Source organism: Cebus imitator, unplaced genomic scaffold, assembly GCF_001604975.1.
Source record: "Cebus imitator isolate Cc_AM_T3 unplaced genomic scaffold, Cebus_imitator-1.0 Scaffold311, whole genome shotgun sequence".
Lineage (NCBI taxonomy): Eukaryota > Metazoa > Chordata > Mammalia > Primates > Cebidae > Cebus > Cebus imitator.
Window position 1 is genome coordinate 965,689 of NW_016107626.1, and position 19,235 is coordinate 984,923.

Consider the following 19,235-nt stretch of genomic DNA (forward strand, 5'->3'; position numbering starts at 1 on the left):
GTGCAGTTGACGGGTGTCTATGAGCTCTCTGCAGTTGACGGGTGTCTATGAGCTCTGTGCAGTTGACGGGTGTCTATGAGCTCTCTGCAGTTGACAGGTGTCCATGGAGCTCTCTGTGCAGTTGACGGGTGTCCTTGGAGCTCTCTGCAGTTGATGGGTGTCTGTGGAGCTCTCTGCGTAATTGACGGGTGTCTGTGCAGCTCTCTGCATAGTTGACGGGTGTCTATGGAGCTCTCTGCAGTTGACAGGTGTCTATGGGGCTCTCTGTGTAATTGACGGGTGTATGTGCAGCTCTCTGCATAGTTGACAGGTGTCCATGGAGCTCTCTGTGCTGTTGATAGGTGTTTACAGAAGTCTCTCTCTCTGCTGAATGTAGTTCTCAAGAATGGTGATCTTCACTAATCACTATACTTTTCGGGAAGTATTAAGGACTTTTATAATCCAGTGTGGCTGTGTTGTTTTAAATTTCATGGCTATGGTGGGAGTGGTGCCAGATTAAGGGAAACCATGCAGCGTGGAAGCAATAGGAAACCCTGTCGCTTATGCCCTCTTCTGTTGGCAATAGGAAACCCTGTCGCTTATGCCCTCTTCTGTTGGCAATAGGAAACCCTGTCGCTTATGCCCTCTTCTGTTGGCAATAGGAAACCCTGTCGCTTATGCCCTCTTCTGTTGGCAATAGGAAACCCTGTCGCTTATGCCCTCTTCTGTTGGCAATAGGAAACCCTGTCGCTTATGCCCTCTTCTGTTGGCAATAGGAAACCCTGTCGCTTATGCCCTCTTCTGTTGGCAATAGGAAACCCTGTCGCTTATGCCCTCTTCTGTTGGCAATAGGAAACCCTGTCGCTTATGCCCTCTTCTGTTGGCAATAGGAAACCCTGTCGCTTATGCCCTCTTCTGTTGGCAAAACCATTTCCCAGTGCTGGCCTAGACACAGGGTAGGGAAATAGACACCACCTTTTTGTAGGAAGTTAGAATAGTGGCCTCCTTGTGGCGCTTGACCTGCTATGAAGAGTTGATGTTAACTTCTCAATGAGTATGTAAATCACACCCACGGGTACAGGCGCTGTGGCAGAGGATGGCCCAGGCAGGCCTGTGATGGAGCTGGCAGTGCCCTGGCAAGTGCATTGGCTTTCAGGGCTGGGCTGGAAAGGACACTGAGCTGAGACCCAGAGGAGCAGGGCTGGGAGGGTCTCACGGGCACAGAAGCTCTGGAATGGAAGGAAACTCAGCCTTTGAGGGGACTAAAGGGGAGAAGACAGGCAGAGATGGTTCTGGAGAAGCCAGCGGGGACATGGCCATGTGCAGCCTTTATCATGCCAGGATCTCATTCTCTAAAGGAAATGCACAAGAGGTATGGGGACAACTTTGGGGCTGCTGTACTGCCAACAACCATGGCACACACAAAAACCCTCGCACAGCAGGAGCCGAGGAGGAGAGGAGAGTCCCTAGTCCCACTCCTCAGTCAGGCCCCCTGGCCAGGAGCTGGAGAGGAGGGTCCCCAGCACCACTCCTTAGTTGAGCCCCCTGGGCTAGAACTCAGGCTCTCAGACAGAGCCTGACTTTTCCACACCCACTTCCTCCTGGTTTATGGCCGCTGTATAAAGCAAAGCACCCTCACCTTCCTCTTCGTGATAGACAGCAATGCTTTTTACAGAAACTAGGTTTGTAGAACTCCGGAGCTGTGGGATGGTAGAGAGCCATAGGACTATGTAGCAAAAGTGCAACACTAGCTGCCCTCTGAAATACACACCCACGGGGGGGGGGGCTTTTCGTTTTATTATTTTTTTCTATAAGTTATTGGGGTACAGGTGGTATTTGGTTACATAAGTTCTTTAGCAGTGATTTGTAAGGTTTTGGTGCACCCGTCACCCGAGCAGTACACACTGCACCCTATTTGTAGTCTTTTATCCCTCGTCTCCCCCCACTCTTCCCCCCAAGTCCCCACAGTCCATTGTATCATTCTTATGCTTTTGTGTCTTCATAGCTCAGCTCCCACATATCAGTGAGAACATACGATGTTTGGTTTTCCTTTCCTGAGTTACTTCACTTAGAATAATGGTCTCCGATCTCATCCAGGTCACTGCAGAGATGTGTGTTACTCTGGAGAAAGTTCAGCCCAGAAGGCCTGCCTGCATGCTCCCCTTTCAGACTGAAACAGTGACGCTTCCCTTACCCTCAGCCACCCATTGCAGGGGCTGGATGCCCCCACACCTGGCAGCCCCTCCTCCCCTGTTCTTGGCTCCGTCCTCTCATTAACCTCCAACCCTGCTCTCTCCCTGGCTCCCAGGACACCCTCCCTGCCTTTCTTCCTGCCATCCTGGCCCCTCTTCCGTGATCTGCCCCTAAAGGTGAGCAGAACCAAGCTTCCCGGCTCCTTCCTTTGCCAGCTCTGTGCTCTCTCTCCAGGCTCAGCCTCACATCTGCCCCCATAAGTGGATTGTCGAAAATCTCTATCCCTGGCTCCAGCTCTTTCTGATGCTAAGGCCCGACGTGTCCATTTGTTCACTGTCCCCATAGAGGCCCCGATGCACCCTGAACTCAGCAGAGCCAAAGCCAGCCTTGTCCTCTTTCCCAGGAAACCCGCTCAACTTCCCAGATCCTCATACTCGGCTAATGTCATCTCCATGTTTCCACGTCAAAGCCCAGGCAGTCCCCTCCTCCAACATTACAGTCTCACTCATTCAGAAAAGATGTGCCATGATATATGTGTCAGGCATGGCAGGGAGAGTCTGCCCTCAAGACCCCCAGAGTCTGGCGTCGGCATCTATAACAGTGTCACTGTTGTTTTAGAAAACGCCAGGCACTTCTGCCTCTGGCCGTGACAAAGCGATGGTAGCTGCCCTCCCACTAAAACCAAGTGAGAGACTGGGCAAAATGAATGAGAGGACTGTTTGAGGCATTGAATAGCAACAGTGTATGCCTGCCCTCCTTGAGAGAGTGGAGACCCCTGGGTGAGCCCGTAATTGACCTCCCTGCTTTCTGCAGGAGACGTCTTCCTACAAGGTGCAGGGAGGTGGCCTCTGAGCAGAGTGGTGATCTCACTGAGGTGCGGAGGCAGAAACTGAAGTCTGGGCTACTGAAGCAGCTGGAGTTTGTAGGACAAGAAGGAGCTATGTAATGGGTTCTGTGCAGATCCAGTTGGCCATGGCCTGGGCTGTGCCTGTATGCAGAATTCTACAGGCTCAGCAGAGATTGCCTGTGGGCATGAGAGCTGAAGTTCGGGGAGTGCTGGGAGATGTTGGGGGTTCAGCTCAAACAGAGTGAAGAGACCTCAATGAATGCAACAGACTGTTGAAATCCCACAAAGACCAAGCCTTAGGAATGAGGGGCATACCTTAAGACTTTGTTCAAAACCAAAATGGACCTGCAGTTATTATAAGTATATTAGATGTTTTTGAGGACAAAATGATCATAATGAATGACCAGATGGAGAATCTTAGAGAAACAAACCAAAAGAAAACCAAATGGAAGTTCTAGAATTAAACAGTACAATATCTGAAAATGTCACTGCTTGTGCAAAACAGACTCCAGGTTGTTCTGACACAGGGGCTTATAAAGTCAGAACAGAGGCCAGGCTGGGGTGAGTTGGGGAATCCCTGCCACCCTCCTCTCTCTCCTGGGACTTATTACTCCCTCTACTCAAATGCCAAAGCCTCAGGCACATCAGTTCATGCAGTCTGAGCTTCCAGGATTGCCAATCCTGGCTTGCAGTGTGTGCTGGGAAATGGCTGCATTAGCATAGTGGAGACATACTTCCTTGTAACTAAGACTTCGCACATCTCTGTAATTATGTCCTTAGGATAAATTCCAACATGCAGCCTAATTGAGAAAAAGATATTTCATGGTGAGTTTGTTTTAACTCCAAAGCCTCTTTGCCTTATGTTCTTATTTATACACAATACCCCTTACAGTTCCTTTTTTTCTTTTTCTTTTTTTAATTTAACTTTTCTTTAAGTTAAATAAAATAAAAGTTAAATTCAGGGGTACATGTGCAGATTTGTTATACAGATAAACTTGTGTCATGGGGGTTTGTTGTACAGATTATTTCATTACCTGGGTATTGATCTTAGTACTCATTGGTTATTTTTCCTGATCGTCTCCCTCCTCCCACCACATTGGCATTCTTTTTTTCCCTAGAGAGTACCTGATACTGGTTCTAAAAGCAGTAGCCAGCCAAGTGATACAGAGAGAAATGGCCAAAAGGGTTATTTTGTCAAAACCTACAGTAATCAGAAACTCTGACTTCGGAATTCTCCCCTTTCTAGGGATCAAGCTGACAAATATTCATATGCAGGCAGAGACATGTAGGAATGAGGACATTTTCTGCAGCTTTGGTTAGAAGCACAAAAACAAACAGTAATGTATGTGTCCATTTATTGTGAGCTGGACCAATAAATGATGGGGTTATGTGATGTTCACACTGTGGGATTACTGACAGTTATGAAAAGGAAAGAGCTGGATTAAAACACTGCTTTGGAACTAGGACCAGCTGTGGTGTGGAGGAAACAGCATATTGCAAAGTACTATGTATGGTGTGATCCCACTTTTGTAAAACATCAGAATTAAGTGGGAGTCTGTAAATTTTTAATTGTATAGAAATAGGTCTGGAAGTAGATACTGCAAAATGCTAGCAGTAGCTTTTTTTAGAGGTGAAATGTGGGCAGAGAAAGGAAGACTATTTTTCCTCAATACTACTGTTAGACTTAAGTTGTTTGCAATGTACATACATTATTTTTGTAGCTGAGGAAGAGAACATAGTTCTCTGAGCTGAGCTTGGAGGCAGCCAGCTTTCTTCTCTCAACTGTGACCTTGGACAACTCATATCTCCACGGGCTTTGGTGTTCTTTTCATTAATTCACCAGGGAGGTGAGGGTAAAAGGTGAGCCTGGTGAGCACCTTTCAGCTCCACCATGGTATGAATGTTTGTCCCCTCCAAAACTCATGTTGAAATTCAATTGCCATTATAACAGTAATAAGAGGTAGGACCTCTAAGAGGTAATTGGGCCATGAGAGCTCCACCATCATGGGTGGGATTAATGCTGGTATAAAAGAGTCAGTCTGACCCCTCATCCTCTCTTTGCCCTTTTGTTATGTTACGACATCACAAGCAGGCCTCTAGCAGATTCTGGCTCCTTGCTCTTGGTCTTCCCAGCCTCCAGAACTGTGAGCCAATAAATTTCTGTTCAGTGTAAATTACCTAGTCTTGGGTATTCTGTTACAGCAGCATAAAACAAAGATGAGCTCTAATTCTGATGGTCCGAGCAAACTCCCTGGTAGGTTGAAGGGTAGCTCTGACTGCAACTCCCCACTGGGAAGCAAATCACTCTACAGCCTTGTCCTCTGGAAAGCCCTGACCTCAAGAATCATTGCCCAGAGGAGTGGCTAGAAGGCCACTCTGGAGAAGCATGCAAGCACTTTTCATACTCATTGTATTTCTATTTGTTTTTGCAAATGGTGGTATGCTCACTACACATTGCAAGGGAACTAAAGACTGTGCTATGAAAAGTCTCTCCTACTTCAGTCTCTCAACAACCAGATTCCTTTTTCAAAGGAGCCCCAATGCTACTGGTTTCTTACCTGTCCCATTGGGGGTGTTTTATGCTTATACAAGCACAGATGTAGTAATATATACATATTAAACTTTTCTATCTTGGAGATTACGTATCGAGGAGAAGACTGATGTGAGATCTGCCTCCTCTTCTTTGTCCCTTTCCTGTCTCCCCACCCACCTAGGCCTAGAAGGGAGAATTATGATGACTATTTTTACAGACAGACACCTCTCTTCACTCTAGCGAGGGCAGCTGTTCATAGGATCAAAGTGCCATCTGTGGTCTTCATGGAGTGGGGCTGTCAGGAACAGCTGGGAACAAATGAAGGGCCTTGGAAGGATCAACCAGGTCTCATCTGTTGATGGACATATGGGTTATTTTTTAGCTATTACAGATACAGCTGTGATCAACATTTGTGTACAAGTCTTTGTATGGACATATGCTTTCACTATCTTGGATAAATAGAAGTGGAATGGCCGTGTCATGTGGTAGGTATTTAACTTTTTAATAAACTGAAAAATGTAAAGTGATCCTGCCATTTAGAGTGGTCCTCTGATACAATCTCAACATCAAGGTATTAGAGTTTCAGTTCCTCCACGTCCTCTCCAATACTTGATGTGGTCAGTCTTTTTAATTTCATGTAAAGGGTTCTGGGCAGATCCAGTTGGCCAAGGGCTGGGCTATGCCTATATGCAGAATTCCATAGACTTAGCAGAGAGTTAGAATTTAATTTTTAATTCTAGTGGGTATGTAGTGATAGCTTATTATGGTTTTAATTTGCAATTTTTCTAATGATTAACAATGAGCATTTTTTCATATACTTATCATCATATCTTGGTTGGGAAAATACCTGTTAAAATCTCTTGCCCATTTTTCAAAATTAGGTCAATTGTTTTTTAATGTTTGAGAGTTTCATGAGTTTCATTGGTCTATGTCTCTGTTTTTATGCTGTTTTGGTTACTATACCAAAATATTGTTTGGTACCATGCTGTTTTCATTACTGTAGCTTTGTAGTATCTCTATTTTGTTTTGTTTTGTTTTGAGACAGGGTCTCACTCTGTTGTCCTGGCTTGAGTGTAGTGGTAAGACCACAGCTCACTGAAGCCTTGACCTCCTGACTTCAAGTGATCGTCCCACTTTGGCTTTCTGAGTAGCTGAGACTACAGACATGTACCACTACACCCAGCTAATTTTTGTATTTTGTGTATAGACGAGGTCTCGCTATGTTTTCGATGTTGCTCTTGAACTCTTGAGTTCAAGCAATTCTCCCACCTTGGCCTCTCAAAATGCTGAGATTACAGGCGTGAGCCACTGCATCCAGCCTGTAGTAGTGTATCTTGAAGTCAGGTAGTGTTGTGCCTCCAGCTTTGTTCTTGCCCAAGATTGCTGTAAATATTCAGTGACTTTTGTGGCTCCATGCCAATTTTAGATTCATTTTTTTCCCTAATTTTATGAATAATGTCATTGATATTTTGATGAAGATTGCATTTAATCTGTATGTCACTTTGGATAATAGAGGCATTTTAACAGTGCTTATTCTTCCAAGCCATAAACAAAGGATATCTTTTCATTTATTTGTGTCTTCTTCAATTTCTTTTAATGATTTATAATTTTCAGAATACAGATCTTTCATCTAATTGGTTATATTCCCATTTTATTTTGTGTAGCTATTGTGAATGGGATTATTTTCTTAATTTCTTTATCAGATACAGATAGTTTGCTATTGGTGTACAGGAACAGCAGGGATTTTTGTGTGTTGACTTTTGTATCCTGCAACTTTATGGAATTTGTTTATTTTAACAGTTTTTTGGTGAGATCTTTAGGGTTTTCTATGTAGAAGATCATGTCATCTGCAAACAGGAACAATTTAGCTTTTCCTTTCTAATTTGGATGTCTTTTTTTCTGTAGCCTAATTGCTCTGGTTAGGACTTTTAGTATTTTGTTGAATGAAAATGGTAAAAGTGGGCACCCTTAGCTGGACATGGTGGCTCACACCTGTAATCCCAGCACTTTGGAAGGCTGGGGTAGGTGGATCACTTGAAGACAGGGAGATCAAGACCAGCCTGGCAAACATGATGAAACCCCATCTGTACTAAAAATACAAAAATTAGCTGGGTGTGGTGGTGCATGCCTGTAATCTCAGCTACTCAGGAGGCTGAGGCAGGAGAATCACTTGAATCTGGGCGGCAGAGATTGCAGTGAGCCAAGATTTCACCACTGCACTCCAGCCTGGGCAACAGAGTGAAACTCCATCTCAAAAAAAAACAAGGGGTCATCCTTGTCTTGTTTCAGATCCTGGAGGAAAGGCTTTCAATTTTCCTCCTTCAAAATGATGTTAACTATGGATTTGTCATATATGGCCTTTAATATATTGAGTTATATTCCTTCTAAACTGACTTCATTAAGAGGTTTTATTATGAAATGATGTTGAATTTTGTCAAGTGCTTTTTCTGCGTCTGTTAAAATGATTAGGTTTTTTTGATGTAACATACAATTTGCGTATATTGAACCATTCTTGCATTCCTGGGATAAATCCCACCTGATCATATTGAAGGAACTTTTTAAATGTGTTGTTGAATTTAATTTCCTAGTATTTTGTTGAGGATTTCCATGTCTGTGTTCATTAGGTATGTTGGCCTATAGTTTTCTTTTTTGTGGTGTTCTTGTCTGGTTTTAGTAACAGGTAATGCTGGCCTTATAAAATGAGTTTGAAAATATTCCTTCCTTTTCAATATTTTAGAATAGTTTAAGAAGAACTGATATTAGTTCCTTAAATGTTTGGTGGAATTCAGAAGTGAAGCCATCAGGTCCTGGACTTTTCTTTGATAGGAAATTTTTTAGTAATAATTCAATATCCTTACTCATTATTGGTCTGTTCTGACTTTCCATTTCTTCAGAATTAAATCTTGGTAGAATGTATGTCTCCAGAAAATGATCCATTTATTCTAGGTTATCCTAGAATAAATGTGTATTGTGCATGTGATTGTTCAAAGTGTCATGATTGTTTCTATTTCTGTGGTATCAGTTGCCATGTTCCATTTTTCATCTCTGATTTTGAGTCTTTTGTTTCTTAATCTAAAGATTTGTTAGCTTTATCTTTTTTAAAAAAAACTCTTCATTTTGTTAATCTTTATATTTTTCTCATCTTAATTTCTGTTCTAACCTTTAATTTTTTTCCTTCAACTAATTTTGAGTTGAGTTTATTTTCCTGGTTTCTCGAGGTATAGTGTTAGGTTGTTTATTTCACATCTATTTTTTTATGTAGGCAATTATCATTGTATACTTCCTTGTTATAACTGCCTTTGCTGTATCTCATAGGATCTGGTATGTTTTGTTTCAATTTTTGTTTGTCTAGAGATACTTTCTAATTTCCCTTTAAATTTCTTTGTTGACTCCTTGGTTATTCAGGAGCATGACATTTTATTTCCTTATATGTGTAAAGTTTCTGAAGATCCTCCTGTTATTAATTTCTAGTTTTACACCTTTGTAGTCAGAGAATATACTTGATATGATTTCAGTCTTCTTAAATTTATTGCGATTTGTTTTCTGGCCTAATATATGATCTGTCTTGGAGAATGTGCCCTGTGCAATTGAGAAAAATGTGTATTCTGCAGCTGCTGGATAGAATGTTTTGTAAATGCATTATTATGTCTGTTCAGTCTAGAGTACACTTTAAATCCAATATTTCTCTGTTCATTTTCTGTCTGGATGATCTGTCCATTGCTGAAGGTAAGATGTTGACATCGCCTGCTATTATTGGATTTCAATTTATCTCTCCATTTAGATCAATAATATGTGTTAATATATTTAGGTACAAATTTGTATGCATATATTTGTACAATGTTAATATCCTCTTGTTGAATTGACTTCATCATTTTATAATCAGCTTTTATGTCTCTTTTTACAGTTTTTGACTTAAACTCTATTTTATCAAATATAAATATAGTTACTCCTGCTTTTCTTTGGGTTTCAATTTGCATGAAGTATTTTTTTTTCCTTCCCTTCACTTTCAGTCTGTTTCCTTAGAGGTGAAGTGAATCTCTTGTAGGCAGCATACAATTAGGTCTTATTTTTAAAGATCCATTTAGCCCCTCTATATTTTAGCTGGAGAATTTATTCATTTATATTCAAAGTTAGTATTGATGGGTAAAGACTCCTGCCATTTTGTTTGTTGTTTTCTGGTTGTTTTATAGATGTTTTGTTCCTCTTTTCCTCTGTTTGATAGTTTTCTGTAGTGCTAAGCTTTGATTCTTTCCTTGTTCTCATTTATGTATCTGCTGTAATTTTTTTTATCATGAGACTTATATAAAAAATTATTAAGTTATAAAGACTATTTTAAGTTGAAAACAACTTAACTGTGGTCACATACAAATACTCTAGACTTTTACCTTACCCCACCCCCACAATTTATAATTTTGTTGCCTTAATTTACATCTTTTTAATTCTGTGTGTTTCTTAACAACTTATTGTAGCTATAGTTATTTTATTTTATTGTTTATTATACTGTATTATTGCTTATTATACAAGTTCTGGGGTACATGTGCAGGACATTCAGGTTTGTTACATAATTAGACACATACCATGGTGGTTTACTGCATCCATCACCTCGTTATCTACATTAGGTATTTCTCCTAATGCTATCCCACCCGTAGTCCCACAACCCTTGACAGGCCCCTGTGATACCTCTACTATCACTGTCTGCTTCAGGTGATAGTATGTTGCTTCACTTTGAGGCTCATGACCTCACCACAGTGTACTTCTATTCTCCTTTCCTAATATTGGTTCTGTTGTCCACTTCTCTGATGTTATAAACCTCATACTACTTTATTTTTATGATCAAAGTCAGCTTTCTTTTAAAAATAAATAAGAAAAAATTATATATTTACACTTGTGGTTACCATTTCTATTACTCTTCTTTCCCTTGTATAGATTCAGATTTCTGTCTGCTATCATTTTCATTCTGCCTAAAGGATTTCCTTTGTCATTTCTTGTAATGAGGTCTGCTGGTGATGCAGTCTTCCAGCTTTCTTATATCCAAGAAAATATTTATTTTGTCTTTATTTTGAATAATATTTTTTCAAGTCTGGAATTCCGAGTTTGTTTTTTTTTTTTCTTTCATTACTTTGTACTTGTTGCTCCACGTCTTCTCATCGGCATTGTTTCTCTTGACACATCCGCCATCATCATTCTCTTTGTTACTCTGTACAGAGAATATAGAGAATGTCTTTTTACTTCTGTACACTCTTAATGTTTCCTCATGGCTACAGATTTTGATCATGATGGCCCAGACACAGTTCTATGTTTTATGCTTAAAGTTCACTGAGTTTTTCCTGCTTCTTTGCAGGCATGGTAGCTTTTTATTGGATGATACATGTTGTGAATTTTACCTTCTTGGGTGTTGGATGTTTTTTGTATTCCTGTAAATGCTCTTGAGTTTTGTTCTGGGAAGCTGTTAAGTTATTGAAAGGAGTCTAATTCATCCAGGTTTTGCTTTAACGTTTGTTGGATAGAACCAGAGCAGTGCTCAGTTGCTGAGTTAGCTCAACGGCTAACTCTCCCATTCCAGATGCAGAACCCTCAGTGTACTCCATTCAATGCCCTGTACATCGTGAAGTTTTCTGTCTGGCTGATGGGACCCGGCCCTCTGTCCAGTGCTGTGTGTGCACCAGGCACTGTTACCTCATCATTTCTGGTCATTCGTTCCTCAAAGGCACACGTTAACCCACTAAAGTTTCAAGGGACCCTCTGCAGATCTTTGGGTCTTCTTTCTATGCAACTCTTTCCTCTCCAGGTCTCTTTTATGCTCACTCTGGCTTCCCTGATCCTCGTGTCCTCTCAGCTTCATCTTCGCAATTCAGGGAGTTTTCCAGGCTTTTCCTGGGTTCACCCTCCCTGGTTGTGGCCTGGTGACTCTCCAGAGGCCATAGCTGGCCAGTCATGGGGCTACTCCATTCGATTCTCATTTTTCAAGGATCACTGCCCTTTGTTGCAGATTTCTAACATGTTGAAAACTACTGTTTTGTACATTTTGACTTTGTGTTTGAGGTTTGAGTGAGAAAGACAATTCAGTCCATGTTTTTCCACTGCAGTCAGAAGCAGAAGTTAATGTCATAACTTTGTACTTTGAAGGCTAGACAAGTTTTCACAGAGCATTCCTTCTAGAGAACAAACTTGGCTCTACTATTGGGTGTCCCTGGATGGGAACCCCACTTCTCTTTTAGGCTTCAGCTCAGATTCTACTTCCTTCAGAAATCCCTTTTGGGCAATCTACCTTCCCTCTGTAGCTTATGTTTTCTGTCTTACACCAGATCATTCTGCTGTTTTTATGTTTGTATATGGCAAAAATGAACGAGATATAATCCTCGCTATGAATAAACTCACAGTATTTGTTTTTCTCCATGGAGTGAAAATGTTTTAAGCTCACATAATGACCATGGTTAGGGAAAGAGCCACACAAATAATTAGGATATATTGTGACAGTGCACAAATGGAAACACACATAATGTGCCTGAGAACATGACACTTGCTGGCGTCACGTTTCCTTCCCTCACCTGACCAAACTCAGCCAGACGTGTGCTGCATCTTCCCCATGTTTGCTCTTCAGTGCCAGGGATGGGAGAGGCGCCTTATGGACAGGCGCCTCATTGAACAGCAGATCCGTGAATGTCAGGCTGGGAGTGTGGTCTCTGGGTTCAGGCCTAGGTTTACATCCTGGTTCCGCCTCTTAACCACTCTATGCTTCAATGGGAGAGCAGGAGATCCTGCTTAGTTTTGGATGTGCAAAGTTTGAGATGCCTGCTAGAGATCCAGGGGGAAGCATGGTGAAGAAAGCTAATGTGCAAGCCTGGAGTTCAGGAGGGAGGTGGTGTCTGCGGATGGAAATCTCGAGCCAGTAGCAGTTGGTTCTTAGTGTCGTGGGACACAGGAGGTCATGTAAGAAGCAAATGTGGACAGAGAGGGAAGGAGTTTGAGGACTGGGTCCTGGGCACACCCATGTCTGGAGGTGGAGGAGATGATGAAAGCCAGTGAAGTAAACTGAGACACGGTCATTGGGGCAGGAGTATAGCAGGCTAGGGCAGAGACCTGGAAGGAGAGAAAAGAGAGCCTTTCACAAAGAAGGGAGTGACCGACAGTGTCCAGAGGCTCTGTACTTCTGTGTGCTTGAGTACAGAGTCTGGGCTTCTCCTGAGCATCCTTTGCTCCACTGGGATGGAAGATGGGACCTGCTAAGACTGGGGTTGGGGCAGTGTCCCGAGCCCCACATGTTTGTGTGTCTGTGTGCAGGGAATGTGGAAGGCAGCTCCTGCTTGGTGACGTGGAGCTGAGTGGTGCCACTTAGCAGCTATCTGTGCCACTCTGGTACTCAGAGAGAAGGAGCCGGCAGTGCCCACCCTTCCTCCTAAGCCCTGTCAGTTGTGCATTGGAAAGGTGCCCTCGCCCACCACATTTGCTGGAGTTGGACTAGAGCTGGTAATATCAGGGTTCTGTGTTTTATTTTGTTTAATTTCTTGCACAATGCATGGATTTTTATTGAGTTTTGCCAATATGAAGCTCCATAGGGTATTACCGAGCAAGGCTGTTCTGAAGATAAATCAAAATTGTGTACTTGGAAAGGCAATGCTGTATTATTTTCAAAAACCCCTGAGAGAAAAGGCTTTTTGCACTGGGTGAACTCCGGATCAGGTCCAGTGCAGACACTTGCAAAAAGGGGTGTTCCAGGAACACAGCATGGGTCAAGTGATAACAGTTTGTGGGGAATGGGTCTCTGCAGAGCTCTAACCCAGTCTGTTTCCTCGGTGGCTGCCAGGCTGCTAGTCTTCACCACAAATGCAGACTGTCACATGTCAAGGCTATTGCAGAGCTGAAGAATGGGACACAGGACTGGAAAGGCGAAACATTCTTTTCAAAATTCAGCCAATTTTTCTGGAATAAACATTCCTTGCTTTGCTGTAAACCTATGCTTAATTTCCAGAATTGTGAAAAAGTTGACTGTAATTTTTTTTTTTTTTTTGCCATCTTCCTTTGCTTTTCCAAAGGAGAGATTTTTGTTTTGCCATTTTCTGTGATGTTACTTAACAATGTTGTAAGTAACATTGTTACTGTGGGGGAAGGCTGTCACTTAAAGTCTATGCACGAGGCAGACAATAAACAAACTGGAAAGCCATCAGCTGTGGAGGGATTAAGATAAGTGGAGTGGTGTGATTGGAGGCGCGGGGGCTTCTGAGGAGCTGGGTCCGGGCAGAGCTGTGTGGTAGGCAGAGAAAGGAGATGACATGGAGACCCTCAGGTGGTCATCTAGAAACTGAAGGAGAGCCATGTGTCTGGCGGGACAGTGGGCAGGGAGAAAGTGCAAGGGTCATATGGAGCTAGGTAGGGGCAGCGGCCACCATGGGGAAAGTCACTGTGTCATTTCTGGTCCAAACTCGGACGTTTTTGAAAGAAAAAAGTGGATGCTATTAATAGTCATCTGGGACAACAGGTGTTAATGGGGACTGTTCCTGGAAACCCATGAGTAGGGGGCTTAGTGGACAGAGACAGTGATATCACCTTGCCCCTGAGCTGCCCACTGTTCACTGGAAAGTGCCCCAAGCTGTGAGCGTGTGTCCTGTCCTCTCAGTTCTAGCCACCATCACCCTGGTCCGCAGTCCTTCCTCTGGCAGGTGGATAGCTCCATTGACAAGCCAGCTCTCCACTAAGACCTGTCTGCTTTGTCCCCTTCTCTCCTCTTACCCTGGATGGGGCTCTTAGGAACACTACCACGGAAATGCAAGAAGGAACTCCTGGCCGTGAAACTAAGGAACCGGCCCAGCAAACAGGAACTAGAAGACCGGAACATTTTCCCCAGAAGGACTGATGAAGAAAGACAGGAGATCCGGCAGCAGATCGAGATGAAGCTCTCCAAGTAAGTGGCAGCGTGCGGGCACAGCAGGGCTGCACCCTGGCCTTGCAGTCTGAGCCCTCTGAGATCCCACATCCTGGGTGTGCCAGGCCGGGGAGCACTCACAGTGTCTGCAGCGGGTCTCCTGGCCCTGCCACCGTTGACATTTGGGGCTGCATAGCTCTTTGCTGTGGGGGCTGTCCGTGCATCCTGTGTGGATGTTTAGTGGCACTCCCGGCCCCTGTACACTATACTTCCCGTGATGACCAAAACTGTCCCTGGACATGCCTCCTGGGGTGTGGATTGCTCCACTGGCCTGTAGGAGCCAGGCAAGGACTGGGCCAAACTGATGAGGGCGTGGCTTGTCAGTGTTAGGGACAGGGAGTCTCTGTCCACCTCTATCTGACCATTTTTCTGCAAGAATGTGGGTCCAGTGCGGCCAGATCTTCTAAGTTTGTGATGTAAAGCTACACCCACACCCAACACACACCCACACACATACCCACACACACACCCCCCCACACACACACACACGGTTATGCAGGCATGTGTCATTTAATGACAGGATACATTCTGAGAAATGCGTCCTCATTAGATTTTGTCTTTGTGGGAACGTCACAGAGTGCACTACACAAACCCAGAGGGTGCGGTCAGCTGCACATCCGAGGGTAAGCTGCAGCCCGATGGCTCCGAGGCCACACGCCCCCACGGCACAGGACCGCGCTGAATGCTGTGGGCAATTCTAGCACATTACCGTATAGAAACATTCCTCAACAGAGAAGAGGTACAGTACAAATATGACATACAAAATAAAAACTGCTACATCTGTCTAGAGCACTTACCATGAGTGGAGCTCGCAGGCCTAGAAGCTGCTCTGGGGGAGTCCTGAGTGGGTGGGGAGTGTGAAGGCCAGGGCAGGGCCGGGCCCCACGGCAGCTGTCACAGACGCTGCGTGCTGAGGCTATGCTACATTTATAGAAAAATTTTTTCTTCAATAATAAGTTAACCTTAGCTTACTGTAAATAAACTTTACCTTTCGGACTCTTATAATAACACTTAGCACAAAACACACATTATACAGCTGTACAGAAATAATTTCTCTTTTTCCTTATTCCATAAGCTTTTCATATTTTTCAATTTTACTTTTTAAATGTTCTGTTAAAACACAAATGCCAGATTAGCCTAGGCCTGCACACTTTCGGACCATCGAGATCTGTCTTCCTCCTCCACATCCTGTCCCACAGGCGCAAGTGAATTGTAAAGCAGCCTCCGGCGGGTCCCTCAGGAAAATTCCAGAAGGCACTGTTCTCACAGGAGATGCAGCTCCACGCACGGCACCGCCCCTGTGGGACAAGATGTGTTCTGAGGGACCTGCCGGAAGCTGCTTTACAATTCACTTTTCTTTGTAATAAGTAGGAGGAGTACACTCTAATCATTCAAATAGTAGCGAATACATAAAGCAGTAACATGGTTATGTAATAACACGATCAAGTATGATGAACCGCACAGTTATGTGTACTAGACTTTTAGAGGACTTGGCGGCACAGTAGGTGTTTTTATACCAGCATCGACACAAACATGTAAGGAACGCGTTACACCAATATGTTATATGACAGCAACAACGTCACTAGGCGTTAGGAATTTTACAGCTCCGTCTTCATCTTACAGGACAGCTGTCGTCTATGTGGCCTGTCACTGAAATGTCATGAGGCGCGTGTCTACATATATACACATGCATGTACATACGCATCATTTTCTGGACAGTGTGCACACCGAGTCCACCCATCTGCTGTCTGACTGTGACCCAAAGCCGTGGGTGGGCACCTGCTGTGTTGCACCCCCCGAAGGTTCCCTGGGTGGTCCCTGTGGTCTGCTGGGCTGGAGATAGATGATGCCATGGGGCAGGACAGAGTTGAGCTGCTGTGTCTTGCTGGGTGAGGTCTTAGGGTCCCAGGCATGCCCCTGAGACAGCGTGGGGGCCTTCTCTTGGAAGGCAAGGCTGCCATGAGCTAGGTGGAGCTGCCCTGTGTGGCTCTCCAGGGTTGGGCACCTCCCTAGTTGCTCTCCACATTCCAGAGCCATTGGAGTTCAAACCCCTCAGAGCTTGCTGCGTAGCCGGGTTCACGCCCATGACACTGCCCAAAGCTGCCAAGAGCCAGGCATCGGTGGGCTTTCAGACGAAAATCATGCCATTCTGGCAGGGTGAGCCTCTGTGTCCTCTGAACCTACCAGGCTGGATGGCGGGCCAACGGGTCCTGCATGCGGCAGGAGGGGACATTCTGTCGGAGCTCATGCACGCCGTCCCAGCAGACACAATGGGCCTCTCCTGCCCATACTTGTAAGGTGTGAGCTGTCTGTGCAGGGCTGGGCTTGGCAGATAGTGCCCTGGACTGCCCCTAGTCCGCACGCTCCCTCTTTAAACCTCAAACACCCAACCCTTCCCCTGAGAGAAACCAGCTCAGGGAGTGCCACCGCCTCTGTTGATTTGTTCTCCACCCTTGCTGTCCCCTCCCCCCGAGTCACTGGAGACCCTGGGAAAATGCAGGTTCTGATGCTGCAGGTGCAGTGAGGCCTGAGAGTCTGCATTTCTAGCAAGCTTCTGGGGCTGCCGACCCCACTTGCTGCCGGGCTGCAGGTCACACTTTGAGAGGTGATGGTCTGCAGCAGGGTGCCCGGCCTGGGTACCATTGATGTTTGGGCCCAGATCGTTCTCCGTAGAGGGGCTGTTAGCAGCATCCCTGCCCCCACCCACTAGATACTAGCAGTCCACCCTCCACTCTGACCACGAAATGCGTCCCAGAGGCCCCCCAGTGTCCCCTGAGGTTGGAGAAAACAGAATGGTCCCTGGGTGAGAATCCATGATCTGAAGGTTGAACACCCACTCTGGGCAGATTTTCCTCTGAGCAGGGGGGCCCTTCATTTCAAGGAAGGGTTGTTTCTCATCTCTGCTGGGGAGCTTGGGCCCAGTGATCTCAACTCCCACCCAAATCCTTACTGGAGTGTTTTCACAGAGGAGGGCCGTGAAGGTGAGCGGGTGAGGCCCGGCCTGGAGCGGGACTGTGCGTAGAACACGCTGTCCTGCCCTTCCAGGCGTTGCAGAGCTGTTTGGGGTGCCGGAGCGGGCGGCATTTCTACCAGCGTTAGGAAAATCTTTGCCGGCCCCACAGTGTCCTCATCCCAGGCGTTCAGTTCTGCGAGCCTCCGTGATGGGGCACGGGTTCCTCCCAAGGCTTGGTTTTCCATTTCTCTGATTTCCGGTGAGGTTGAACATTGTTTTCAGTTTTTATCAGCTTTTTGGTTTCTTCTTTGATTTATATACTTTGCCTGAAGTTTTCTTTATCTTAATGATTTTTCAGAGTTTACTTTTGAACCTGTGGCTTCTAATCCTTCCCAGTTTTGAGTTAGACGATTCTTCTTTCTGTTTGGGGCTTGTGTTTTCGATTTTAAAATACTTTTCTTTGAGGCACCGAAGTTTTGAGTTTTAGGTTTGTCAGAATTCCGATCATAAATTTCAGGAGCTCACAGCCTTTCTCTGCGAGGACCAAGGTGTCAGTATTTTGAGGTTTGTGAGCCCAGCTGTCTCCAGCCCTGCTCAGTTCAGCTGCTGTACCAATGAAGTAGCTGAAGGGGCACGGCTGTGTGCCAATAAAACTTCATTTACAAAGAATAGACAGCAGTCCATTGGGTTCAGCTGGCACTTTGCTGACCCCTGATGTGCTTTATGGTTTGCACTGTTTGTACGTGTTTAAAAATCCTTCCCAGCCTGGAGGTAAACAGAATTCCATTCCCTCCTGTTATTTGCAGATGCCTTTACCTGTGCCAGTTTATGATGGTTTTCTATTTGATAATCAGACCAACTTCTTTCAAATTAAAATATTAAGTGAATTGATAGAAACAAAAAAGAAGTAATGGATGACAGCACATGTGGTTCCAAAAGCAACAATTCTGGTGGTGCTTGGAATGAGAGAAGCCTAGGGTCCCCGCCCCTGACTGCGGAGGTGGAGAGGGGAGAGGGGAACGGGGAGAAGATTGGGCTGCACTTTGGGATATCCCAAATGCCCCGCTACGTAAGAACACGGGCCCTGTGACTTGCTTTTATTCCATCACTTACTGAGTCTGGAACTAATTTTAAACCTTGGGCTGGAATGTAGTAGCTCCCTGGATATTTGTCACCATGTTCAAAAACCCAGAATTAGAGAAGACGGCAGCAGAGGCGCTGCCTCCCAGGAGGTCAGACGTGGTTTCTGGAGGCACGGCTTGTTTCCCCGACAGCAGTGGGTTAATTGGTCTCCCTTTGTCTCGGCTCTGCTCCTTTCGGAGATTCCTCCACCATCTCTTGCTAAGTCAGTCAGCCTCTGGTTGCCATGGCAACGTGCCATCTACCGTATCCCAAAGAACATTTGCTATTTCCTTTTTCTAATTTCCAGAACCTTCATATTTTATCTTCTGAGTGCTACTGGGCCTTTTCCAGGTGAAGCAGTCACTGCTCCCCACGGCCACTCCAGAACACATCCACGTGCTTGGCCCGGGACCCCTAGGGATGTCAGGGTCCCGTTTGAAAGAGTAAAGGTCTTTGCTGATTTTCACCCCCTCTCTGTCTAGGAGCTCAGCTTAACTTGAGTAGATGCATCCTCAGGCTGTGAGAGACCCACAGCTCCTGAATGGAAGGTGTGGCCTGGAAATTATGCACAGAGGCACGACCTGTATTGCTTCCATCCTGTCTGCAGCCACCGTTTAAGGAGAACTGTGGGAAGGACCTGCTGCTGGCTTTCAGCATGGGTGCCAGCCACGTGCTGGGTGTCTGCCTT

General features: G+C 45.0%; 1 protein-coding gene across 5 annotated transcripts in view; it reads left to right on the forward strand.

Moving 5' to 3' along the window:
- Positions 1-19,235, forward strand: part of PHACTR3 (phosphatase and actin regulator 3) — a 258,465-nt gene that overhangs the window by 203,198 nt on the left and 36,032 nt on the right. For all 5 annotated transcript variants that reach the window (XM_037729564.1, XM_037729565.1, XM_017503447.2 and 2 more), the window contains exon 8: positions 14,298-14,451. In XM_037729564.1, coding sequence (XP_037585492.1) covers positions 14,298-14,451 — 154 coding nt within the window. The remainder of the gene's footprint in view (positions 1-14,297; positions 14,452-19,235) is intronic.